Here is a 27,679-nt window from a genome sequence, read left to right on the forward strand (position 1 = left end):
GTGCGTCGAAAGAAGTTACCCTCGTCAGCTTTTTGGACCCAGAAAACGGCTTACGGCACTCAACGACCGGAGCTTAACCAACCGAATGATTCTCCCCAATTCCCATACATATAATTTTTCTCCGGTCGCGTAATTGAGCTGCAAACCGGCGTCCCAACCACGTTATAATCCTGTCAACTCCAGATCGTTTAATTTGGAGATCTGGTTGCTTATTTTCCAGGTAAAACGAAGCGACCCGTTATCACGAGAAGCAATGGATTGGCGATAATGGCGCTACCAGTCGTTGCTGCAAGCGGGGTGTCGCGCGCTCGAGAAGAGAAGAAGAAAAAGAAAAAATCGTCTGCATTCAAATCCCATCCACCTCTGATCCCTGTTGAATTGATAATTTCATGAGGAATCTACATCAGCTGCAGCCGTTGGATTTAATCGATTAGTGTTTTAAGCCACCGCGGTGGCGAAGTGGCGATAGTCGAGATCACGTACGAAGAGGAGGTCTGGCCCTTCCTCACGGACCCTCGAAGGTCTTAGAGGGAGGTTCAATGTTTAAAATTAGCATTAATATGGAAAATACAGCAGTGTGCATTCCCGGTCGGGTTATATACAGTGATATTGTTGGCAGCTATCCCGAGCTGCTTCAGCCACCTGAAAATGTAGTTCCTCCTTTTTCTCTTCTGTCGTTGCGATTTTTTTCCTTCTCCCGAGGGAGAATATCGACATTCGCCAGGGTAACGACGATCACAGAAGGCGAGAGCTGCTGAAGGCACAGATGATAAAACCCACCGAGCAGCATTTTGTGTTTAAAAGGTATCGCATTTCCATAATGAGATGACTGAACGTCTTGCGTGCTTTTTCTTCAACGAGTTTTTTTCCGAGATACACGTGGAACACGATTTTATATTCAGGCGGTTCGATTGAGAAAAAGTTCGGTTGGGTTAGGTTAGGTTAGGTTAGGTGGAACACGGTTGTTTGTTCAGGCGGTTCGATTCAGAAAAGGTTAATTTCGCAATAAAAGGTATAAACTCCGTGATACTCGAAGTAACAATAAAGTTTCGCCTAGTGTGATTATTATTGTGGAGCAAGAATTTAGAAATTTCATCTTGAACTGCGTGGAATGTAGAAACTCGGATTTTTAATGAGCCACACTGTTTTCTTTTCATGCATCAGGCGACTAGGTTGACGCCAAATTATTTGTGAATCCGAGAATGGGGTAGTTGCAATTAACACTAATTGCTTAAGGACTTGAATGTTACGTTAGTGGGCTCGAGTAGGCTTCGTTTTGATTACGATATCGAGTTTCTTGGTATTGTAGTCAGGAAAAACGATGCCAATTCCAGGTAATTCACGTAACAATGATACCAAATTAGTTTATCGATTCCCACCAGCCATGGCTGGTGCTGCACAATATTCAACGTATGTACGTATTGACGTCTGAAGCGACTCGATCTTCTTTACTCCAGGGAGAGATTGTATTACATGGACACATGTATCGGTACATGTAATATGTATATAGGAAGAGGTACGCCTAATTAGTATTTTCTAAAAGTAAATGAAAAGAGGGTGGAGGTAAGAAGGAATGTAATAATAATCTCGGTATACTAGTGAAAAGCAAAGCGAGGTAACAATAAGCTGTAACTTTGCAAGAAACAATATTTGAGTTAATTCTCACTAACAACGCTTGTTAACGACTCTGAGCGACCCGCTTCACCCTCAACCTAACGAGGATACGAAACACGCTGCGAATTTTTTACTTTTCTGTACTAGTTAGCTGATTTCGAATTAAGTTCATATACACGAGAACAAGCCGTGATTAATTAACGGAGGCTTATCCAAACTTGGGAGCTGTGCTTTCGAGTGAAAAAATATCAGAATCTTGACTGATTTCAACATTCCATCGATGATCGGTTTCTGCAAAACGGAACTAAACACTACATTTTGCTAGTATTGAATTGTCGTCTATATACCTTCCGACTTACAGTTTTATTTTACAATTGCTTAATTAAATCGAACGCGTATTGCGAGAAGGAATTTATCTAATTTTGCCTCGGCATTCTAGACAAAATATAGCTTCACCCGTCTCGACACATGAACAGAGATTTTTACATTACAATAATTCACCTCGCAGACTTCGATAGATTCAGACGATTTAAGTTATTCACATAATATCCAGACTCTTGGAGGATTCCTCTATCTTCACGAACCAGCAGCAGATATAAGGAATATTCGCTTGCCTCTGAAAACGTGCATTAAATGAAGTTGAGAAAATACTACCACACAAAAAACGTTGATTGCACGTGAAAAAAAATGCACTAAAAAATAGTTAAAAACATTCTAACGCTGGAGTTTTCAACGAAAATCAAGTATCAATAAGAAGTATAGACAGATGGTCACTAAGCTGAAAAAGCTGAAAAGAGTCCAGAAAAATAATCGAACACGACTCGATTGAATCCGTAAAAATTAATCGATAATGTTGTATTTTTTTGAAACGGTGCATATGAAACCAAAATTTCGTCTATTTCAGTATGTAGTCTTAATAGCGGAAAAGTTTTTTGATAACGTATAGTTTCGTTAAAAATATTTTTCAATTTCAGGCGAAAACATTCATTATCTTTCACTTATTGTATCAACTAAGTATACTTAGTAAGTAAGACAATGATAACAATTGATACTCTAATTACATAAATTGATGTTGCATTGCTTCGTTCATGGGAGGAAGAATAATCGAGTTTGAAAAATAATCGATTATACTCGATTAATCGGGAAAATATAATCAATCATTTTTAGTCATTATTAGTACAGCATATCATTATGTCAAGGAAACATTTCAACGATTCGTTGTCACGTTGTGGTAACGGCAAATGGCGCATATCCACTACAGGCGTATACGCGGTACGTGAAGTCGAACCAGGCAAACCAAATTATAGTTCCAGATGCCGGACCTGGCACAATGGTGGAATGCATCGAGATGCCGGCCAGCAGACTGGGCCAACAGCCAAGCGCAGCAAAGGCGACTGAATGCGTTTAATTGATTGCGATAATTGAAGCGTCCAGGGGAATTTCGCGTTTTGCGGTCTCCGCAGCCGGGATCAGCTTCGTCACGTTAACAACGTACACTAGCCAATTTCACAATTACAAGGCGGCTTCCGGCTCCCGACCTCCGCCATGCTTTGCGCATAGCCAATTTCTATAATACAACCGCTCTAGGCGTACCGTATATTATATACACTAGGATGGTCCTTAATAGGGTTGTTTTCGAATTTTAATGCTGCCAGGGGTTTAAACGCTTTCAAATTGCTGAAAAAAAAATCACTGAAAATTTGAGCTCCCTGTACCAACCTGAAGACAGTCCGCTTTGCGACCGAAGCTTCTTATGGAAATAGCAGATGGAGAACTTTTTTTTCTCTTTGAAATTTTATATGTCGTTGACGAATATACCCACAATAATGGAGGATACATATTTTTGTGGAGAATTGAAGTGTCTTTAAGAAAAGCTCTGATGCATAAAATTCGTAAATGAAAGAGTTCATATGTTAACTAACGTGTAAAGTCTAATTTATACATAATTATATCATTCTGTCAAGTATAGCTACGAAATGAACAATCGTGTTATAAAATATGCTGTATATTTCTTGTATGTTACAAAATTTAACATAGATTCGTGTAATTACATTATTCTAAAACCTCATTATATAATAAACGAGAATGAAAAATTATTTTCTACCAGTATTGATCGATGTAACTCTGAAACCAAAAATTTGAAAAAATTCAGTCTCGGTCGATATGGTCCAGGTCAAAGGTCACAATTCTCCACAAAAATATGTATTTTCCATTAATGTCAGCATACTAGTCCACGACTTGTAAAACTTCAAAGAGCAATAAACGTTTTTCCCACGCTAGTTCCATAAGATAGTTCGATCGCAAAGCCGACTATCGTAGGGTTGATGCAGAAAGCTCAAATTTTCAGGGAATTCTTTTTTAATCGATTTGATAGCGGTTAAACCCTTAGGAGCATAAAAATTCAAAAACAATCCTATAAAGGACTGTGCTAATATACACGTACAACGTACATACAGACAAATCACACAGCGTTCAGCGACGAGATGAAAAGCAAGTGGCCGTAGGTATTCTCTACGATTTTTTATCATCGTTACCTGTTTTCCGGACGTGGATTTGCGTAGGCCACGCAGGGAATGACGACGGTGTCTTCAAGGCGGGCAGAAAAGTAGACGAGCTTTTCATTGAGTATCGGCGGCATCGATCCTCGGATTTCTGTCGACATAAAAGCAGCTCATTAAACGAGGCATTTTGAGAAAACTTTCCTGAAACTGACGAGTGTAATTAATGACCGAGGAATCGGGATGGAGAGCTGATACTGCAGATGATCGACTCCCAAAATGTATGTACCATGGCTTTCCACACGCTGGAAGCTCGATTGCCTAATTGAAATGAATATTGATAGGTTATTACCGAACGAAGGGTATCGAGTGATTCTGCGATGATTATCATACCTGTTTGCGCTGGCTTGTACACAAGTGTAATTTGTAAAGTGTGTAGCGGTATAATACCGGTTGTGTATTTTTCCTCTCTCGATGCTTCTTCGCTGAGGTTAATTTGGACTACGATGTAAAGGGCAATCTTTCATCCTTACCCGTCTAATGCAGCAACCTCCCGGATGGGACGGAAACGGAGCCGGACTAGTTATCGGTAATTTCTGCTTCGGTCGTAATCCGCGGACTCGTCCGGAGTCTAAACTCTCCTGCCGCGGCTGGAGAGTGAAGTAGCAAATAAACCGAGATATACGAGTCTGTGAGAGAGCCGTTAAGCATTCCGAGTTCTTGGAGAAGAAGTTAGCTGACCCAGCACCTCGACGATACCCGACCCGCAGCGCAGTAAGAAACTCCAAGAGGATCCCTCTCGCGAGCTTCTTCGTCAACTTCTTCAATACACGCTAAATTTTTCTTTCACAGTTCAACTTGCACATCAAGTAGCTCTATCGTTGTAGACGAATAATAATGATATTTGTTTAAGTGTCTGTTACAATTATATTCGTCAAAAACTTTTAAAACCTTTTAATTCTTACAAAAATCACTTCCGTACTTTCGATATCGTTATCTGCCCTTTACAAGGGGGGTCTGCGATGCATGGGTCAGCGATTCAATCCATTTTTAGTACACGTAGATGAACGCACTGAAATTTTGATTAATTAATTTCTCGGAAACGGCTGAGAAGTGCCCCTTACTGTTCAAACCTGATATATTCCTAGTCATGACCTACACGTGTACTAAACATGGATCGAATCGATTTTCCATGCGTCGTAGCCTCCCTTTGTAAGGCAGAGAGAAAGAAGCAATCGTTTCATGTTCTTTCTTGACGGATGTTTACTACAGATGGATCGGACAGGATTTTCTCATGAGATTGGGAAAAGACATTCCGGCGAGTTATAAACAGCGAAACCATGTGTACGGGTCGCCATGTGTAAAGGCTTGGGTCCTAATGGAAAGTTATGGGACTGGATAATGCGTATCCAGCTGTACACGTAGGTGTACGTACAGAGTATAGCCAGAATATTCTTCCTACCGAAGGGCGAGCATCGAAATGAATACGGAGCGATTTTTCACCCTTGTAAAATACAAGTACAACGGAACACGCGAGGCAGCGATATCCACAGGCGTTAATAATCATCCGTAACTCTTACGCCCGCTGTCTGATCCGATATGTTCTTTCATCACGAATACCAACCATCGTCGAGATTGCCGTGCTTGCACGAAGGGTCGAACGAAAGAAAAGGGATGCCGTAATAATGAACCGCCGAACATTGGGCAAACAAAATCCTTTTCTCGCGCTAGCTGGAACGACATTCCTGAATTACGACAAGGCTAAAGTTAGTAACGTTAACGTAACGAAAAATCATGAAATAAATCGTTATTCATCTTTAGAACGATTTTCAAGGAGTTAGCTTTTAAAAATGTGTAGATCTTTTCGTTGTTACGATTTACCAGCTGAATTTCAGACCACCCTAAGGGAGCGAACGAACTAATTTCCAAAACGTGCATCGTTAAAGTAACGTGACTAACTTCACCCTCATGAATTACGGCCAAGAGATCAAACTTCGGCAGAAACTGACGAGACTTTCCTTCGAGGGTGTTTCAGTCTGAATAAAAACCGTAAGGGACGAAGAAGCACATGCGATCAATGCCGGAATAATAAGATCCCCTCACGGAGTTATTCTCCTCTGATTTTCAGAAGAACTTGGAAAGGGGGTCTCGAGATGCCGGCACTTCAGTCAGCCGGCTAATTATCCGTCTCTGCATTCCAGTAGTATGAGCTCGGGTGTGTTCAGGCAACTTAGGGACATTCCTCCAGTCACAACGCACTGCAGTAACGCCGTTGTGTGCCGTGGAATTCTCAGTCCTAGACTGCTACACCGTCCTTTCTCTTATTATTAGCGTCATCGTTATTTCCGGAAACGTTTCGGACGTTGCAGAGAAAGAAGAAGAGCTGACAACGTACTTTGAAACGCCTCGCCCCTCATCTCGTCCTTATCAAATTGCCGTGTAAGTTTGTGCTAGACGCTTTCGAACGATATCTATGAGGAATTTAAAAGGCAGATCCTGGCTCCAAGATTGTCTCTGCTTTTCACCACATTTTTCTTTTGTGCATAAGCTGGGTTGAAATCAACTGCTGCTACTGTTCGATAAATATCCGTCTAATGTCTGTCTCGATTCTTGCTGGACTTGATTTATATATGAGAAAACCTGGAGGAAGACATTCGACTATTGGTCAGTGCTTTTTCCCCCATTATGTAAGATCCATAGTATAGGACCATTTCTGATCCCTGCAGTTGTCTGCATCCTTAAACACGGGCGTAAGTGATTCCATCTCCTAGGAATATACAGCTATCCTCGTACAGCTCGAAAATTTCTGCAAGTTACCCTGAAGCTGCTAAACGGAGACACAGCTGAAGCTTTCAGAGCTGTTGTTTGTTTTACCGATAATTTTGATTTTTGTCTGATTTTTGCTCGTTTCAAATCACGCGTAAATTCATATTTTTTAATACGCTGTATGGTGAAGCTGTAGCGTTTAGGTTCATAGGCACAAACCAAGCGTCATTTCATGCTTTTGGAAGGAACGATAATAATTGCTTCCTAAGCCGGATCATTTGTCCGCATCAATATCTTTGATTAAAATAACACGCAACACCGGTGACCTGTGAATAACTGTACGAAAAGCCGCAGTGGACCTGAACATGAGCGGCTTTCTGTGTTTATAATTACCTGCCGATGGGCAGTTGGAATAATGGTCCGAAACGCACTGGAATATTGGTAAAAAAACTTTCCGATATATCGCGAACAATACGGTTCGTACCAGTGCTTGTATTATGATTCGGCAAAATGTGTTCCCTCCGAATAAATTCACACAACAGCTGAAACAGGAATTTGATATGGGTTCGTACGTGGCGGGTGAGAATCTGACACGGTGTTTCAAAGTGCCTAAGTGAGTCTATTTGAAATAGGAATGGATTTTTTGAACAGCGTGATTAAGATTTAGATTTCATATTTCACTTTTACCGGTCTGTTGACTCGTGGCACAACGCTATTGGGAGTAGCGGATGAAAAAAAACGGAATAAAAAATTGCACACAATGTAAAGTTAGGGTCACATAAGTCTTTCAAAAGAGTCATGAAATTGAATGTAAAAAAAATACTCGATTAGCTTCAGAAAATTTGTAAACTTTCAAACATCGGGTTGACATTAGCAGTAAAACCACCAAATCTAGTTCTGTTATAGAAAGATTGAAGCAAAAGATCAAGTTTGCAGAATGACCCTTTGTAAGGTAGAGGTGAGAATATTGATCGAAGTTTACACAACGTATCATATCTCGGGTACAACGACTTCACAAAGAACCTTTAATCCGAGTTCGTGGAGTGAGAACGGAAGTGAGTTACAGCAAAATTTGATTTCTGATATGCCACGTTCGGCGCTCGTGAAAAGTCTCACTCGAAGGAATCTTCGCATGTGTTTCGCGTGACTTTTAGGTTAGATCTCACGCCGATGGTTGGCCGGGGAAGTGAGACGAGGTACGGAATTCGATCTAACAATATGAGGAGCTCCACTGCTCCAGGGCGAAGGAATGGGCCGTGGTTTGTGAATGCGCGTCTGTGGTTGTAAGGGATAGATTGGTTTCACAGGGATGCCACCTGCACCGACATGGCAGCTTGTACTTTGAGTTATGAAAGACCTACCGCTGATAGTCCTTCTGTTCGCCTAGCTGAAGCACGGTGGCTCCGAGCTTTCGCCAAATAGATAGAAATCAAATAAAGTACAATTCCAGAAGTGCTGCTTCTTTCTTTAAAAAAGTTTCTCTTTCGCGCTGGACTGGACTTAAGGAAGATCGGTACCAGCTGCGCCAAAATACCCTAGATCGGTGGTGATCAATTGTTGCGACGCTGAATTTGCGTAGGGAAAAGATGAGCGGGTCTTTTTAAAAACATCCTGAGACGCTCTACGCGATAAATAATTCCCTAACAATATAGGGATTTCTTTACACAGTGGGTACAAAATTTACTCAAAGGCTTTGATTTCGAAGAAAGGGGCGTGTCGTAGGAGTTTTCACACCATGTACACTCAGATTACGTTCGATACTGATTGTTAGCAGCGGGGACGAGCACCCGAATAATTTTTATTCCATTTATACTATCTTGATTAGCAAAACGGCAGCTTTTACCGTTAGTGCTGAAGTGTTTATTCGACGGTTTGATCGACGCGCAATGTTCAGAAATGAACGATCAGTCAGATTCAGGTCACCCGATGGGATTTGGTTACCTATATCGAGACTGTCGAGTGAGCTAACTATCGACGGGGCAATCTATAATTAGCTGAGGCCAACGGGAACCCAGGTGCACAAATTTCAGTAGATACGTACCTCTCATTAATCGGTTGAAATGGGAAGAGTGGGAAATAAGATTTGGTGATATCGCGCATGATTTCATGGTATTTTCAATCTTAAAGTCATTTTTCAGCAGACCAACGCAGCCTTATCGAGCTGCCATCCTCGTTTTCCGGTCCGTATACCGGTTATATGATTCCGTGAGGCCAAGAGGAATTTTTTACTTAATTAACAGCCTCCCGAGAACTTTTCGTCGTGCAGGGGGAAATATACCAGGATTATTCCGTTTTCAGGGTATGCACGTTTAATTTAATATTATAACTCATTTCATGGACTGCAAAATACACACACCGCGTCTGCGAGGTTGTTAAAATCTGTGATCACATTAACGAATATATACTTTTTCACTACTGCAAGGCATATTGTATGGTGAACAGGTTGATTACTCGGTGGAATTTGAGCTTTGAGATTATAGGTACTCGCCTGTTAGTTGAACCCGACCGACGTTGCTACTGACAACTGGCTCCTGGGTTAGTCGATGGTGAGTTCTGCATCTGTAGGTCATCTGAGCGTCACTTCTCGATATATTAATTATCATCAATTCACCAGTGGGCAGCATATGGTATTTACCATCTGCAAAACAAACAGCGGGAACTCGATAATGGTTTGCTGCTGTGTTTGACGTGTCAATTCAAATTAAAAAACTTCATTGAGGGTGGTTTCGCTCGGATCGAGTTCAATTTTTACACATGTATTCTACGTAAATGTTACGCATCAAACTCTCTTCATTGTTTTCTATCGGTAATTTTCAGTGCTAATCATTCAACAAATTGGTCCTTTTATCTGATTGTTTATAGTAAAAGATGGCTTATGTGAATCGTTCTGGAAGTATTCACCAAGTTTCGATGCTATTTATCAACTTACCGCTTGTGGTTGACGGATAAATGTTGAAAGATGGCTCCTGCAGCCAGGAAGTAACGGTGACGTGCTCGCGTACAAAACTTGGAACGCTGCATCGCATGAGAACGTTGTTGCCCAGAAAACCGCCGGGACTTTGAACCTCAGCGTCATAGCGTTGATTAACCACTACGACAAACACAGGGGGAAACGGTATAGGCTTGAAAGATCGAGAGAGAAAGAGAAAAAAGAAATATCTGGGCTCTTGAACGGGGCCAAGAAGCTGAGGGACCCCGCCGTTGCCGTTCCAAAAACCACTAGACCTCCGCGCGGCGTAAAAACGCGCTGAGTTTTCTACCTTCGAATCGTACTCAGGAAACGAGGTAGGTGTGGAGGCAGAAGCAGACTCACCAACCACTCATCAACCCTCTAAACCTGCCTCCCTACTCGGAAGCATGCGAAACGTCCGTTACTAGAAAACCCAGTCGAGCACAAAGCCAACCGGCATTTTACTTTCTGCGCTCTAAGCTTCGCCTTTCACGTTACGTCGAGCTTATAAGCCATGAATATTGCGAAATATTCACGTAGCTGCGCTGAAACGACTGATTTAAAGAATCTCACAATCTGCTCGTGAAAAAATAAACACAGATTGGGCCGTTTGACATAAACCGTAAAAATGTAGCTGCTTGTAGATGCGATACGATATCAGTTCCGGCTGTCGAAAATATCAGGCATTGAGAGTACCGAGAGAAAATAAGTATTGGACCACAGTTCCTACAATGTTATCTTCGTTTAGCCCGATTACTGTCACAGATGATGCACGTTTATGTATTTTCATAAGCGAATACAGATCGCAGTCAAAAATCAGGGTAAAATCGGAAATGAAAGACCAACTGAGTGACAGATTAGAGCTGAAGGGATCATGATCAACAGTCTTAATTTAATGTTATCACCGTGAGGTAGAAGCGGGGTGACGTTTGTTTCTTGGTGAATGGTTGGAGTCAGGAGAAGATAGCATGATTGATGGATGGAGCATAATTATGACTACGGAAGTCTGAATGCGCTTCTGACGTCCTCTGAGGGCAGTGAATTAATCACCTAACACACACCTTCTCTTACTTCGGGCTAAACCATTTTTCTTGAATTTTATTTCTTCCCCAAATTTTGACCTCTTTCGCAGTTTTCCAGAAGAAATTTGCATCTCGCATTATTCCATCCGCAAAGGATAATTCCGTGAAGGAGGAAAAGAATTAGGTACTTGAATTAAAGATGGTGTCACGGCATTCGGTCGAGACTCGAAATTGATTTTATTGTTAGGGAAACACTCACCCGCTCTGATGGTGACATCTCGACTGACGACCGCGCCGACACTGTTGACCGCTGTGCACTTGTAAATAGCCCAGTGAACGTCCTGTCTGAACGCTTCTGCCTCGAAGGGTGGAAAATGAATGGTGCCATTCTCAAGCACGTGCCTGATTCCGGGAATGCTGGCTACTCTGCCGCTGTCTGCTGCCAGCCAGTCTACCGTTGGTGCAGGATTACCCCTCGCAGTGCATTCGACTTTGCCTCCACTGACATTCGTAAATTCCACCCTCGATAATGGCTCTGTTGTGAAACTGGGACCCTGAGTTTCATAGGAAGCTTTACTTCCTGAAACAAGCCACGAAAGCATGTACGGGTTAATTCAATCAAGCATTGCTGGAGGATTATTTCAATCCTCATTATGTTTTTTTTTTTATCGAAATTTTTCTCAGTGTTGCATTCAGTGTTTCATGCATGTCAGGTGCACAGCATCTCACTAGATTTAACGATGAATGGACCAACAATAATTCTGAATTGTCTCAACAATTCTGGAAATCTTTGAACGTTAGAGGGCACCGAGGAGATTTGGTCTGGAATTTGAAATTCCGGGGACAAGGTGAAACCTAAATATCAGTGACGTATTTAGAAATACAGGTATGTTTAAGTGTAGGTGTCGTCAAATTACTGAAATTACCAGTCAAAAACGTTTTCGACAATCATAAGACTGGTACACGAAGCTTTTTATGCTTATGCAACATGAAGAGAGTTCCTCAACAGTTGATGAAACACATCTTCATCAGACTTGAGTTGACGTGAAGATTGGGATGTGGGGCTAGGGTGTATACGAGTGGATTCCACACGTGGCCGGCTGTACGCTAGTCTTCAAGGTACTCTAGCTCCACCCTTCGGTGCACTCGAGGGTCTCAAAGGGGGAATCCTCAAGCGATAGCCTGGCTATTGTGTGGATATTCTGATGAGGTAGTACCTTTTCAAATACTTTTTAACAAGCAATTACAAGCGTTTCTTCCCTCTCGTACTGAATTGATGTGCAGCTGGATTTTTTTCCAGGGTTGTTGCGAAACCGTTTTTGCTTGGAAGTAATCATTTCGTTGAAGAGTTTTGTAGCCTTAAGAACAAGTGATTTTTTAGATCTTAGCTGTCCTGAAAGAAGCCAATTTGCGGAGATCGAACGCGAAGCAATGTGCAATGCACCGGGGAAAGTATTCCTCAATTAAGCTCCGTCGAGTGCATCTCGCTGTATGGAAAAATCGCGTACTTCCGCTATCACGGCTCATCTATCCTCGAGGCTTAGAATATGTACCTTTTTTTAGTCTGCAGTGGGCAGACGCGTCTGTGCAGTTGTGCCTCACAGACACGGGGCTCGCTGTTGTTGGTCCAACAATGCAAACCAACTTTCCCATTTCAATGTACTGTTTCCATTGTTCCTTCAGCTCATTCCGATCATCCTCCTGTCGTCTCATTTCACCGCTATCCAAGGCTGGCTGGTCGCCGTTTCAAAACTAACGCGAGGGGAGTGTTTCATCAATAATTAAAACCCCCATAACACGGCCCCTTGGCAACTTCGGTAACCATTTTTAATTATGCCAAAACCACTTGCATGAGGTCGTTACGCATTGCAGTGGAAGTGGCAGTTTCTAAAGACTGTGCCAAGTTCTCAACAGTATACTACAAATTTCAGGGTACACCGCAAACTCACGCTGCAAGATAATTTTCCATTCAATCCTAAACGAATTCAAGATCAATACAACGGGATGATCAATGGATACCGGTTCTGAAACGGCTTGTTGCCGTATAAATACGTCTTTCGCGTGTGCTTAGCAACCAATACCACCAATTAAAATCTCCTACGTCTTTGCCGCTAGTGGTGCTCCGATCATACCGAAGAGAATTGATCATGTTTCCATTGTCCCACTTGCAACGTCTCGAGAGTTAACTAGCATTGCGTCCCCGGTTCAAAGAGGATAATCCCATGTGAAAGCTCTTCGAGTACATGTTTGCATACAACATATATTTCGCAGGGAATGGAGAATTTTTCAGCCAGTTGAAAGCTGGCAATTAGAAAGAGAAACGTGGATAGGAGCAGAGTAATTCCTGATAAGCATCGGGAAAAAGTCTGTTAGCTGTCCGCGAGAAGGGCAAAGCTCCATAATGCTTTGATTTGACTTTTGTAAACAGTGAACGGTAATGCCAGTTCAATTTTGCGGTGGAGGGTTTGCTGCAGCTTCCGAGCACACGTTGGCACACAAAGACCGAAATGCAAATATACTGTGTACTTAGGAAGCTGGGAGAGTCGAGAACCTCATACATAGAGATTGTGTGTTGTAGGTCCGGTCCCCTGCAGCACGCCACCACCCCGCCAGACTCTGCCTTCCCGTGCTCTCGGACGTTTCCAGCATCCACATCGCGAAGCGCCGAGCTGCTGGTCCATGTCTCTCCCTTAATCTCCCTCACCTCATTCTCCCCGCTTTGCACAGTATTTGGTAAATTAGAAGACTTCTTTTAATCCACGGTACACGAGGCTTATTGTCGAGTAACTGATTAGCGGTGACTTGGTAAAAATTTCTATTCATCGAGGAACAATCGTCGTGTCCAGCTCATTTTTTCACTTATTAAAGTTTTACCTTTGGTATTCGACGGATTTGTAATTAATTACCTGGCCAGGAGCGCCAAAAATCTGCTGAAATTCTCGAACCGTGTAAATTGTATTTACTCGCGATTTGTTTTGATTGAGAAGTGTACATAATTTTACTTCAACATAAGCTCAGCATTATACCAAGTAAACGTTCTCGAGGTGCCAGTTTGCGGTACAATGACCACACAGAAATGTATACCTATCTACATGACTATTTACCGACCTACCTACCTACCTACCCACCTTACCTATTCAGCGAGGCAAGCTATCCACACGCTTTTTATTGCAAGAGCAGTAACAATAGTAACTCTCATTAACTACTCTCATCCAGTCTTGCTACTTCCAGCAAACACACTATAGTTGAGGCATGTTAAAAATGCTTTCATGCAATTTGGAGGATGCTTGCACGACAAGTTGGCTTCAAAGTGGAGAATGAACAAGCCGAAGAAGCAGCACTAATTTCGTTCCATCGAATTTCATTGTCAACAAAATTGGCTTCGTTATTGAATTGACGATTCACTTGAATTGACGATTCACATTTGTGTATATTAAAAACATGCAAAGACTGAAAATTTCAATTTTTCAGTTTCAGCGCGGAAATGTTTTGTTACTGTGTCATAACGCGGGCTAGCATGGAGGTAAGTTTAATGACTTGAAATAAGATAAACAACCCGAGGTAGAATGAAAATTTATATTTGAATAAAAGTTGAATAAAAAGTTTTAAAAGTCTGCGGCTGACGTTTTTGTTCACCCAGATATCATTTTGTCGCTGGATACAGGCCCCGTTTATTCAATTAATGGAATTGAAGAAAAAGAGAAGGCGTCAGAGATCCTGCGACACGAATAATGGCGTCTTGCTAGGCATGACAATGACATCCCTCATGTCAAAAAAAATATCAGACTAAAGAATCGTCACCGTTTTCCTCTCTACTTTTCTCTTAGCCGACCAAAGACAAGGCAATACCTGATCGTCACAAGCCTGTACTAATCTTTTCAACGTGAGTGTTTCTGTCGTGTCAAAGAGCTCTTTGATTGGCCTTATCGAGAGGAAACAGGTTCAGCGTAAAGTTTTATGAACGAGCCGTAAATTCTGATCGTCAGTTTCGTTTACTTCAGTCTCCCCAGTCCTGCTGACTGAAAAGTCCGAGCTAACTCAGCGGATCTTATTTTCGTATTCTCGAGTCATTGCAGTCTTGTTATGCATAACAACAAGTTGGTTATTGCAAAATTTGCAGTTTACCGAACTTCAGCACTACAAGAGTCAATCTTAAACTGGCACAATTTACCTTCATTTATTAGAGGTGCATTTTCCCCATCAGCTGCATTACACATTCCACCTCACTTCGAAATCATGAACGTTGCATACGGCACTGCCTCTTGAATTAGCATAGAACTCTTCGAGTCCCTCGAGGGGAAGAATTCCTGCAGTCGGGAATGAAAATATTATGCTTCGAACAAGTTACCTTCAGAATTTAGCATTTGTTCGTCCTTCCCGGGATGCTACGATCGTTTATTAAAAGGTAAACAATGCTCTCGTCCCACTGTCGTGATATTAATCATCACTCCCGAGTCCTGCTTAATACCGCTGCATCAACGGGTCGAGGTAACAAATTGTTATTCGATTGTGATCAGACGGGCGGAGTTGAGCACAAAACCTTACACAGACACGAGCGTGCTTTGTAGAAAAGAAAGGTGGTGTAGTCTTTGTCGTAGACCCATTCCCAGATGAAATTGAGGACAGCCAACTCAACTAAACATCGTGTTGGTAGTTTACGAGATCTGAAAAGTACCTTACAGAGCAGGTGCTCGGAGACGTTAGTGTCACCTGCCTGTGCATACAACTAGTAGTATCGCCAAGTACCTTGGGGAACGAATATACCCCATGCCAAACCTAATTTAACCCAATTTAATCCTGGTACACCTTCCACCACACCTAACCCGGAACAACTTAGCCCATCCTTAACTTAATTGCATCACCCGTTGATCCGACTAGGCCTCGAAAATCGACCAATTTCGTGGAGAATTTCCACTACCGACGGCTCGCGCTAAAGCGTATCACACTTGGGACCACTTCTCCATCAGTCAACGCGCATCATGTTCAAAATGATTGATTCCCGCCATTTGACTGTATCACGTCGAACACATGGCACGTAAACTATACTCACCAAAGCATCATTAGAAATCAGAACTTTGGGGCATTGCCGTCGATTGATCTGTGACATCTGGCAGCACATGAAACTTAGGTGTCGCTGGTTGACTCGTGCAGGAGTTAATGGGTCTGCAGACAGTGAAGACAGAGCCGAATGTTCAATACTGATGAATTCGCTTTATTCCACCTTGTGCGGTTTTGTTAATACGAAAAGGGAACAAAGGAGAGAAGAAATACTCATTTTTCTTTCTTCCTATAGCGTCTTCCTGTAGTTGAGTGTAAAAGTAAAAAGGAAATGTGAAAAAGGGAAAAAGTCTCGTTGCGTCTTTGTTTCAGGTTTTAGGAACAATCTAGGGTCTTGCTTATACCTCGGCTGGATGGGGAGCCAACGGGTTCCGAGCGCCAGAGATGGATCCGGGGCTGGGGACGGGTCGTGGTGGTGTGACGGTAAGGTTGATTGTAAAGTGAGAGAGGGAGGGAGGGAGAAAGAGAGAGAGAGAGAGAGAGAGAGAGAGAGAGAGGAAGAGCAGTGGAAGAGAGGTGGATGGTAGACGAACGTGGTGCAAGAGAGACAGAGAGAGAGAGAGACGAGAGGTCGTTCCTTCACCCCTGGACTAATGAGACCGCGCGGTTACATCAGAGACCGGGGACAAATTGAAACGTACGGGCCTGCGACGGTGGGTTGGGTGGATGTTGAAGCAGCTCCAGCCTCCTGCCTCCAGCACCCAGCCTTCTGACGTATTCCAACCCCGCATCGACGTGCCCTTCTCGCGTCATTGGTCGGCTGTAATGAGATTTCTAGGAGCACGTAAATTCACTAATTGCAAATTATCGTGTTGTCCGACTCGGCATGTAGGTGTTTTGATTAGGCTGTTCTTCATTGGCGCTCTGGACCTTGTGGAGGGTCTCTAAGGATCCGTTGATGGGGCCGAAACGCAACGGTACTTTCAGCTTGGAGCAGGTTTTCGGAACCTGAAGGGATCGATTCGATATTTGAACCGACGGGAGCAACTCCTACAGTGGGAATTCAAGGATGAAAATACCGTGGTGGATATTCGTGTCCAGACATGAAAATTTCCTCTATGTCAGACCGAGCGAATGCTCTTCTCGAAGGAACTGAGTTTCTGAAAATATTCAAAACCACCATCTGTTACAGACCATAACGTCTGCTATCAGCCCACTTTGCATGTTCACCCACTCCCGCTGCAAAGTGTCTTAGGTTCGCATAACGAAGCTGAACTTGTTCAACAATCGGTGTAACTTGTTTGTATAACTCCAGAATGTTCAATCGCGATAGTTTTCACTGAATATTCGAAGTTTCGAGGAGAGCCTACCCGGAGGGAAATCCTATCTGCGTCTTCTGTTCCTTGGGGAAGAAACATTGCGAAGATTTCATCGTTCGTATAAAAAATTAGCGGCCGTGGCTCGGCGCCGTTTCGAAATCAACAAATTATTCAAACGAGAACTCGAAATTTTTCCGGAGAATGCGAGCCGTGCAGCCCAGAGAAAATGGAGGAATGGAGAAGGTCGCGCTTAGAGGTGCTGCGTTGACGTTATCTAGGGAAGTTTGATAAAGGGGCTGACTCCGTGGATGGGTGGGCAGGCAGGTACTTGGCGTACCTAGGCGGTTTTTCTTTCTTGGCACGTTCTTCACGCAAAAAGTTTCTAAGCTTGCATCTTTATTGTTCGTGAACGTGGCCAGACCTCCGATCTTAGTAGAACCGCGACGATCGAGTTCATGGCGTGAATGCATCACGAAAGAACCCTGAGAAAGTTTCGCTATCCCAGATGGTTTGTAACCTTGCATTTTTTGTCGATCACATGTCCAACCCACGCTCATGAGATCTCGAGATGAAAATGGCGCGAGGAAATTGAAGGTTCTTTCTCCTCTCCTCGCCTCGTTGCCGAGGGGGAAAAAAATGATTACCCGCTAGCAAGCTCCAAGAAATCGCGAGGTGGGTTTGCGAAACCTTGTGAATTGAAACTCACTTACCAAAGAAATAACTTGGGAACAGCAAGCGTCAGCACGGAGTGAAGTTACGTTCTGTCTCTACCCCACCTCACGTTTTCACCAGTCACGGTATACCTATAACCACGTCTTTGTGCGCCACCACGCCTTGGCAATCTATACAAAGGTGAAAACAACTTTTGCCATTTTCATTCCAGTTAAGATCAAAGGTGAAATAATTTCCAACGTCTCTGCGGTGCGCGCGGCAATTATCTGAATTCTTGTTTCATCCCGTATACTCTCTTTTCCACTTCCGCTCCGGTTCTTCTACCCTCTCGGTCGGTAGTGGCTTCAGCGCGCGTGCTTTCCTGTTTTTTATGAATGCCCATCTACACGGACAAAAAATAATACACACACAATCATACGAGAAGTCTTTCCTGTTCTTCTTTTTTCCTTTGACTTACGTTTCTCATTTATTTCTTCGCCACGCTGGGCAGCCGGGCAAAATGGAGAAGTACCTAAGAAAAATAAAGAGGAAGCAGAAGTCTAAGCGTTGTGGCTGGTCCGCGAAACTGTATCTTGAACTCAGAACGAGAGATGGTCGAGTCGACGGTGCAGGTTGTGCACTGTTGTGTCGTGTTTTCCGGCAGCTACAGCGATGGCGTTGACCTGCAGACCGTTCGCCAAACTCGGTATGCACCGCGGAGGCTCTCCTCTCGCTCCATAACCTAATTTGACTCAAGTTAACCGCGCCTAACCTGAGCTAGCCAACCCCGTCCCACCCTTGCCTTCCCTTTCCTGCCCTCAGAGTTAACAGAACCTGCCACCGACAGCTGGCCGGTGACTAGCACCGGTTAAGAACCTCTTTGCATTGTGGGCAAAGCCGTTGGTTCTGACCTTAATGGTTCCAAGTACTTAAAACCGCGCTGCTTTGCTTTTCCTATTCCCATTAAGCGTCTGCATTGTTTCGACGTTATTAGTGCAATGGTTTGCTCAGAGGGAAAAACGAATACCCAGTGATTTGACGTCTTGAAGAGAACCGCATTATTTTACATGAAGAAGGGGTTTTCATCTCATATCGAAGAAGGAAAAACGGTTACTTCGTAATTTTAAAATTGTCTGGAATCCAGTAAACCGTTATAAAACAAATTTCATTCGAAATCATTGCGAGATTCAGAAAATAGTGTTTTTTCCTCAATGTTTCGTTACGATAATGTTACAAGTCAACATTTCTCGACTAGCTACTTCCGTTGACTCCAATTTAATATCTACTTTCTGTAATTCTTTCCAAACCATCCGTAAAAGTTCATTCGCTCAGAGAATGTCGCTACTGCTTTACTCGACTTCTAATTAGTGGTCTCAGATCTGCGTCACATTTTGAGCGCATATTTTGTTCCGTAATTCTTTGTTGAGTCTGGTTGATAATCCCTGAAAACTTGAACTCTGGCCATGCAAGGGAGAAAACTATCCGGTGCGCCCGGAGTTCGCTGACTCTCTGCTTTTCGTAAACGAACGGGCAACGATCCTAGTTCTATTTGTTCGGAAAACCCTCTCCCGGTTCGTGTAAATAACTGGTAACACTCAGATTTAAACTTTTGTTGAATCTACCCGTATTTGTGGTTCTGTCATCGAATTGGAATACGTCAAATTCCCATAAGACCTGCGCTGAGTTTATTGCGTATTATTGGAGAAATCGCACAGGCTTACACATGTGCGTGCATTTACTCAATTCCACTAGGGAATAGTACATTGTGTTACAAGTGCGGAAAGTGGAAGGTGATTTACGACGAGTGTAAATTGCACGAGTCGAATATCGCCTATTCGCACGTGTTACACGCTATATTTTTTCGAATTCTCGTGAGGGAAAGTTTGACTTGGGAAGCATCGAAGTTGCCACTGAGAGCGCATAAAATTGACGTTACGTAAGTGACGTCTAATGGCCCAGTCAGTGACAGCGCGTAAAATTCCATATTTCACAACTGCGCATTCGCCAAAAGACGCTCTAGTGTGGAAAGTAGAACATTTGGGATGAGCGCATGAGTCAACTTGTTATTTCCGCGTTGTTCGGAAATAGAGTACCTTCACTAGGTACGCTTATTCGATTTTGAAACTCAAACTTTCTAAGCAGGTATTCCAAAAAGTATGCTATAGATGAATATCGAGCTATACGGAGACAATTTTGACAGGTTTGGGGATATTTGGAGAGAAATTTCAGCTTAAGGGGATGAAAAAATTCAAAACGAACACGAACGTAAGTGAAAGAATTCACAGACTAAAGTTATTCTTGCAGGGTGAAAAAGAAGAAACAAGAAGTAAGATCGATATTTTTAGTTTTACGTGACAGGTATTACGTTGTTTTCCATACTTGTGGTAGTTTTATGCGTCAGAGCAACGTGCAGGCATAGTTGCGACTTGGCAAAATATTGTGGAAACGAAACTCGAGGCTGCAGCCGGTCTACCGCAACTTAAATTCCTGAAATAATTGCATTCCGTTCTGGGGAATATACTAACAATAAACTTCACGGTGAGTACACAAGCTCGACTGCAACGAAATCTCCGAATATAAACTGAATAGAAAACTTATTTCTGAAACAAAATGTTTCCAAATTTAAACCAATTCGCTTTAACCGCTACATATTGGAACCTCAAGGGAATAAAACCGAACTCAAAGAGTTTGAAAACTACACTGGATTGTTCAGGAATTGGGTAAAAACTCAATATTATAGAAAAGAACGAATGTGGCTGAAAATCCCTTTTACAGGAGACGTTTAGTATTGCATCGTATAATGGTAAGTGGGATTCACTTATTTTTCCATAAACCGCACGGAGACAAAATAAAGAATCATCAGCTTTTCGATCGGTTTAGAGATGGCGTTCATAAATTTAGATTTTCCTTTATCGCGGGTGGGTGAAGCAAGTTGAAAAAGTCATCTATGCTTACAAGAACGACAAGGTGTGTGAAGTGGGAAATCAGCGACCTGGATTCCAAAAGCTAAACGGCGTGATCATACGTTCGATTAGATTATCGGATCGATTCTGATGGTCTTGGCTTCCTGGTACCTAGAGAATTTCGTATCCAGAGAACGACAAGGTATAAAAATATTTATCAACTCCTTCGTTTTGGAACAGTCAAGGTGTACGTCAGTTTTGGACAGTACCATTCTAGGAGGACAACAACGGTTCCAGTAGACGTAATTCCTCAGGTATGCGCTTTTATTTCTATAGCAAGGAGCTCGATATCTTATGCGAAAAGCTTTAGTAATAACTTCGCCCAAGTAGTTAAGTGTAATTTAGTGGATATTGGATTTTTAATAATGAAATCGCACTGTGTGGCTGCGAGAAGATGAGAGTATTTTAGAAGCGTTACACAAGACCGGGGAAATTCAGTTTCCGCGATAGTTGACTCGACAAAGGTTCCTTGGCTTTCTTGACTCGTTAAAGCGCGATGCGCCCGGAGATAATCAGAATGGATTCGGCGCTGAAGAATAAATACGAGCAAGATCGTAAAATGGAATTCCGAAATTTTTTACGCCTGCACCACGCTAATAAAATCCAGAGGCTGTTTCATACCTGCACACAGTGCTCACACTTCCCCTCGACATTTTTACGATTTCCTCAACCATTCCCGGAATTGCTGGGAGAGCTTTCACAACTCCGGGGACCCTCTTCCCCCTTTTTACACCACTCCTGGACTATTCTTCAAAAATTTCACTCCAACTCGAAGACGCGCGATACACGATACACCGGATGCAGACATGGTCGACTGTTTCAAACTCCCTTAAAGCTGGTGTCCTTGTATTTCTCAGAAAACAAAACTGAGTCCGCGAATAGATCTTTAAATTTTGAGCAGTGGTAGGAATCGGTAGTCAATTGATTAGAAAACGAAGCAATTTGAACGAATTAGAAGACGATGCTCTTGATGGCGTATAAGCTTTTGGACTTTCATCGTCTCGGGTGCGAAAACAGAGCAGACGAGATCTTTGCTTCGGTGTATCTTGATGGCCTCATCAGATTGGCCAGGGGCTGAGGCTTCTGATCTTGGCGGTATATAACTGGGAGGGATTCCCGCGAGGGAGCTGACAAAAATAAAGTGAGAGTTAATGGAACAACAGAAGCAGCTTGAGAAGCCGTCGAGGGGTCGCCGCCTCCTTTGAACGCGGGGCTGCTGATACTATGGAAACAAATATAGGTATGGCCGCAAGCATCCAAAGAGGATCATCAAAAGAACTGGTTGAACCGATCGCTTGTGGTCTTATATCGGCACATCTCATCGAGTCACGAACCGTTTACATTTGCCTCGAGAATATTACCCATCATGCATGCGCGGTAAAAATTGGCTGATATTTCGCCACCTCCGCAATTTTTTTTAACGAAGTGTATTGTGAACTCTTCAATTGCGACACGAGGGTTTTCACTTTGCAATGCCTCATCTGGTGGAAAAAAATCAAACTAGTGCAACCAGATTTACAGCCGATCGTTGACAGTGTTTTTTCGCGTGTGGAAGGTAGAAAATGCAGGCATATTATTGATTATGTTTAATTAATTTATGTGACATGAGTAATTTGAACCCCCAAGAATTACGATTTGCCTCCATCAAAATTGAAAACTTAGGTTATGTGGTGATAAAATGGCGCGGACAATCAGGCTGACGTCATGAGAACGTTTTCCAATAATTTCGCTGGCAATCGATTTGGGCCGATTTGACATCCGCGATTATCCGTACGAAGATCTGAAGTGGTTGGATAGTGGCGAGGATGATTAGCTGTGCTTTGAGGGACGCCCCTGTATATGGGGTAAAATCAACAGGCGGCTGCGGGCGGTTGTCCCGTCCTTTTTTCGCCCAACTTTCGACAGTCAATTTTTTTTCGACGGAAGACGCGACTCGGATTGAATATAATATCCGTGCAACGGGAATGCGTTAAGGCTCGCTAACTGCACAGACGAACTTTGTCAAATTATTTATTATTCAAGTACACGAGACTGCGATGCTGACACTCTGAACGTTTGAGCAGATTTTTGTCGCTTCTGTGATACTTTTCAGCGGTGAATTATTCGTAACGGTTGCGAATTACAAATTAGGTATCGAATTCGTAAGAGCCTCGGGTGGTTTACCGATTCGCGAGTTGGTAATTACGAATTTAACGAGTCCAAATATACGGTGATATTGTGATAGAAAATGTATCGGTAATTGAATTTAGTGGAGGGTAAGGTGGATTAAATCAAACTTTTAAAACATTCTAGATCGTCGCGACGACTCGAGTTGTTTCAAATCCGTTAGAGCTGGGAATAATAATCCGGTTTTAAGCGAGCTTCCGAGTTTCCGGGGAAACCTGAATCCGGGAAAATTTTGAAACTCTTGAATGACGAGGGCAGTCAGGTAATGAGTACAATCTCTGGAAAAGCTCGGAGAGTTTGTCTTTCGTGCCGCTAAAATTTGTTCCCACTGAATACCTTGATAAGCAGGACTTTACCGGAGTGTTCTAAATTGCAAATTCAGAATGGTTACAGCTAAAGCGAGAAGTTTGGGGTGAGTTTTGCGGATTATATTAGCAGACGAAAGCTGGAAAATTAGGAAACTTAAACCTCCCGCAAACGTCAAAAATTCTAGCGAGAAAACACGGTTAAAAAGAATATATGCATATAGGGCATTCCATGACACCTCGATCAAGATTCTAAGTCGATGTCTCAGATTGGCTTCACAATTTTTTGTTTGAAAATATCTCTCTGAATAGACATTTTTTGGCCCATATTACAATGAGCTTGTATGTCCATTCTCATGTCAAAAATGCAATCCAATAATAATAATGATAGCAATAATTTTTAATTTTTTTATTTATCTTTTGAAGTTATATAATTCATCTTCTAATAGGTTTTCTGACACGTACACCGCGCATTTCGTTATGTTTTATAAGATTTTTCTAAATAGTTTCAGATTTTAAAAAGTGGATTTTTTATTTTCAAGTTTTTAAATCACACTTCAGATACGCTGGTTCGAAATGTTCTGAAAAAAATTGCGATTGCGATTTTCGCCGCGCACTTTCATACAAAAAATTACGAAACTAATCTGAGACATCGACTTAGATTCTTGATCGATATATCACGGAATGCTCCATACATATTTTTTCTCCTTTCCTTCCTTCTCGCCTCGCATTCATCCCCAGACCAGAACTGTCTGGAGTATACCTACACTTGACAGCGGATTCTGCAGGGGTAAAATCTACCCAGCGTCGTTAATGAGTTCGGAAGGTAATTAGAAGAGCATAATAGTCTGGAGTGGAAATTATCGATATTCCCGTAGTATAAATGTTTTCACAGCAATCTCGAAGCGATGAGAGTCAGCTATTCGATGTCGGTGCTCAAGTTCAAAGTTTATTAATATCGATCGGAGGCAGCCCGGCAGCCAGGTGAAAACATCTCCTTCTTCCCGATTTCGAAGAAACCCGCCGACAGGAGAGTCGGCTTAGTGTATGTATTCGGGTTATCGCCCGAACGTAATATTTTCTCGGCTTTTATGGACGGGACACGTGGATGCTTCGGGTCGGCGTAGGCGAAGGTCGAAAGGAACGGCGCTGTTCCTGGACCGACAGTTTCTCATCCGCCTCGGCATGGGGATGGCGAACTTTTATGGCGGCGGCATGGGGCCGAGTCGATGCAGATACTCGCGCCGTTCCAGAACCCGGATAAAATGCCAGGTTCCGTAACGGATTGCCGCTGGTAGTCAGAGCTTCTTTAAGGATGCATCGTGGCTCGGTTGGAAAAGTCCCAAAACCGAAGAATTAAGAAACAGCGGCGCAATGTTGCGTTAGTAAGCCGCTTGAGTTCTGTCAAGATTCACCAGAAAACTGAAACTTTGGTTTAAAAAAATTGCATACCATCAATTGTCCGCAGAACAGCCTTTAGTGACCTATATTATATCTGACAAGGAGGGTATCCCGGGTCGATCTCTCCGAATTGATTTCCTTTGTAACATGTTACAGTAGACTAAAAACTAAGCGAAATTCATTTTTTTTTATCTACCATTAAACACTTTAAAGGGGTGAAACCACCCTCCAAAGTAAGACATGTCAAGGGGTGATTTGGCAGTTTCACCCACAAGAAAAAAATATTTTTTAATCAGTTCAATTGGAAAAGTTTTCTCATAACGAGAAATTATATATGTAATTTTCTTGAACAAAAAAGAAAAAAAACAAAAAAACTGCCTAATCGCCCCTTGATATGCCTCACTTTGGAGGTTGCTTTCATGCCCTTGAAGTGTTTGACGGCAAATACAAAACAATACGTGTCACTTAGTTGTTAATCTACTTCAACATATTACAAAAGAAATCGAATCGGAGAGATCGACCTGGGATACCTTCCTTATAAGAGGGATACCATAACGGAGCTACTCTTACTAGCATTAAGTTCGTACAGTTTGTCCAATTCTAATCATAAATAGCTTGTTTTAATCGTGAACCTCGTTTTTCGTATCCAGGAAATATTATTAGGATCTAATGCGACTTCATTGATTCCATGGGTTGGCCTCTTGATTTCACTCCCCATTTCGCAATTCTTTCGCTTCGGCGTTGTTTTCACTGGATTGCAGACCAGATGCATGGTCAAAACGGCCGGCTCGACCTTCACTCTTCTCCTCTGCATCAGTTCAGTCAAACTTCGTTCCGCGTTATGCGGACTGGCTTTCTCGAGCTTCTTCATAATTAGTGGAGTAAAGCACTCAAGTAAGCTCCGGAGACCCTTGTTCCCGAGCAGCGGGAGGTTTTGGTCTCAAGAGGTAAGAGTCCAACTCGCACGTTTTCGTTCTTTACGACTTCGCCAGCAACGGTTCACCTTTCACAGGCTGAATCCTTGATGCGCAGCCTGAGGTCAGGTCACCGAAGGAATGAAAAATAACGAATGGACACAAAAAGCGCCGATATTGAAAAATTAGAAGTTCACTCGAACGGTTCTACGCAGTAACTGAGAGCAGTGGTGAGACTTCTCGCGTGTATGAAACTTGGGGTCTTTGCTACAACGAGACTTCAAACGTCGTAGATGATAAGGCGGGCACATTCCGCATCATGCCCTGTATCCGAGCTTGAATATCCCCCCATTTGCCTCCCGCTTTTACCGTCTTCTGGGAATCGGCCAAATCGCGGATCACCACTTTTTATGCCGGTTCTCTCTTTCCACCCGAGATTCGATATCCTCTGACAGGACAATCCTATTACTCGGTTAAATGCTGGGATATTCTGGACGTAAATTCGGGAATTTTCAAACAACACTTACTTATATCAGTTTTTCTTCGACAAAAATTGCGTTCATATACCGATTGACCTAATCTTTCGTCGGTATTTCATGATTCGCAATTGTTTCACGATGGTTGCCGGGTGAAAAACCGAATTTTGGCATTTTTCTTCTGCAGCCCCACTGTTAAAGGATCGCCTGCAGACATTCTTTCATCAAGAATCTGATCTGTCTTCATTTACGTCTCGGTTTTTGCTGTCGGTGAAACGTCAGTTCCCAGGGGAGATTTATACTTGCCTTATATATTTCACACGGGTAAACATTTTTGCTTTTAATGTATGTATATGTACATATATATTTTCATCGGCCTGACTAGTTTTTTCACATCATTATTCAAGGCGCGTTTCGGGATGCAGCGGAACTTCATCGTTTGTCCGTTGTCAGTTCGTCGTTTGTTGATTCAATGCAGCTTCATGCGGTAATTGTTCAATTATAATGCGGAACAACGGTAACAGTTTTTTTTTCCGATACTGAATCTAATCGCTAGCAATTTCGAACATAGAACATAATTTCCTTAAAATCCTCCTTCAAAACGCGAACTATAAAACCAACGCAGAGAGAATTTGTTTTCAACAGAATTCGAGTAAAAGTGACAATTTTCAGACTTACTTCAGGTATAAAAAGTAAGTAGTTGGTCTAATTTTCGATTTGAAATAGGAACATTTAATCCGAATTTAACCTTAATACTGCAATCTGGGTAATTTATGTCCAGGTTATATTTTCGTACGTGAATATGCTATTATAAAAATTGAAGAAATTCAGAATCTGACCTTGAAGTTTCTATTAGGTATAAAATCGGACGGAACATTGTTCCGGTCGATAAAAATCTCTGTTAAATACCTATTTTCCATAACATATTTCTGTAGAAAAAAATCCGAAGAACAGCGCCGGTGAAGAGAATTTCGAGTGTGCATTTCCTAGTTTGAGAAATAATGAAAAGCTTTGCAGGTGTCTACGTCTGTAGGAAGCTCAGATTACCCCGAAGAACGCCGAGAGCAGAGCAAAGGGTGATTAGTTTTGTCTAATTCTAATCCATAGCGATCGCTTTAGGATAGGCTTTCCGTAATTTAAAATCCTTACCCGGAGTGAGGGCAAGAAGCAGATGAACGAGCGCCAAGGTGAACTCCACGTGGTCGACGGAGCGTCGAGCGCGTGTCGATTTGAAACGCGTGGATAGCCTGCAGGGACGGACAACCCGCAGCATCGCGAGCCGCCGTCTTCCAACCGGAAGGTCCCACCACTTCCGCAACAACACGGGCACCTACTTCGCGCTTACGGACAGCCAACTTCCGGCTGCACGCGCTATAACCGCTAAACGAAGACTGCTGCTTAAGCCGCGGTCCGCCGCGATTTTCGCCCGTTTCCGGCCCGCTTCGGCCGTCTTCGTCGCTACCCGCAGACCGCGAGTCGCACGCTGTTGGCCGCCGACCCCCAATCGCACGGTGCTCTCCCCCCCTCCCCCCCCCCCCGCCCCCACCGCCGCCCTCCTTCGCCCCCCACCCCCTTATCTCCCTGTGCAACCCAGCCCACCGCGAAGCCACCCTCCGCCGCCTCAAAGAGCTCGACG

At 42.9% G+C, this 27,679-nt stretch overlaps 1 protein-coding gene across 11 annotated transcripts in view; it reads right to left on the reverse strand.

Annotated features, from left to right (window-relative positions):
• LOC124305098 (Down syndrome cell adhesion molecule-like protein Dscam2) overlaps positions 1-27,406 on the reverse strand; it is a 50,214-nt gene extending 22,808 nt beyond the window's left edge. For 10 of the 11 annotated variants that reach the window (XM_046764132.1, XM_046764129.1, XM_046764130.1 and 7 more), the window contains exons 1-5: positions 27,193-27,406; positions 11,110-11,430; positions 9,808-9,969; positions 9,367-9,516; positions 4,149-4,266 (exon numbers count right to left, since the gene is read on the reverse strand). In XM_046764132.1, the coding sequence (XP_046620088.1) occupies positions 4,149-4,266; positions 9,367-9,516; positions 9,808-9,969; positions 11,110-11,430; positions 27,193-27,316 (875 nt within the window). In that variant the 5' untranslated portion in view covers positions 27,317-27,406. Of the gene's footprint in view, positions 1-4,148; positions 4,267-9,366; positions 9,517-9,807; positions 9,970-11,109; positions 11,431-15,021; positions 15,158-15,900; positions 16,014-27,192 lie in introns of all 11 variants that reach the window. The other variant, XM_046764131.1, reaches the window with a different exon arrangement.
• Between the last annotated feature and the right edge of the window lie 273 nt (positions 27,407-27,679).

This window comes from Neodiprion virginianus, chromosome 5 (assembly GCF_021901495.1).
Source record: "Neodiprion virginianus isolate iyNeoVirg1 chromosome 5, iyNeoVirg1.1, whole genome shotgun sequence".
Lineage (NCBI taxonomy): Eukaryota > Metazoa > Arthropoda > Insecta > Hymenoptera > Diprionidae > Neodiprion > Neodiprion virginianus.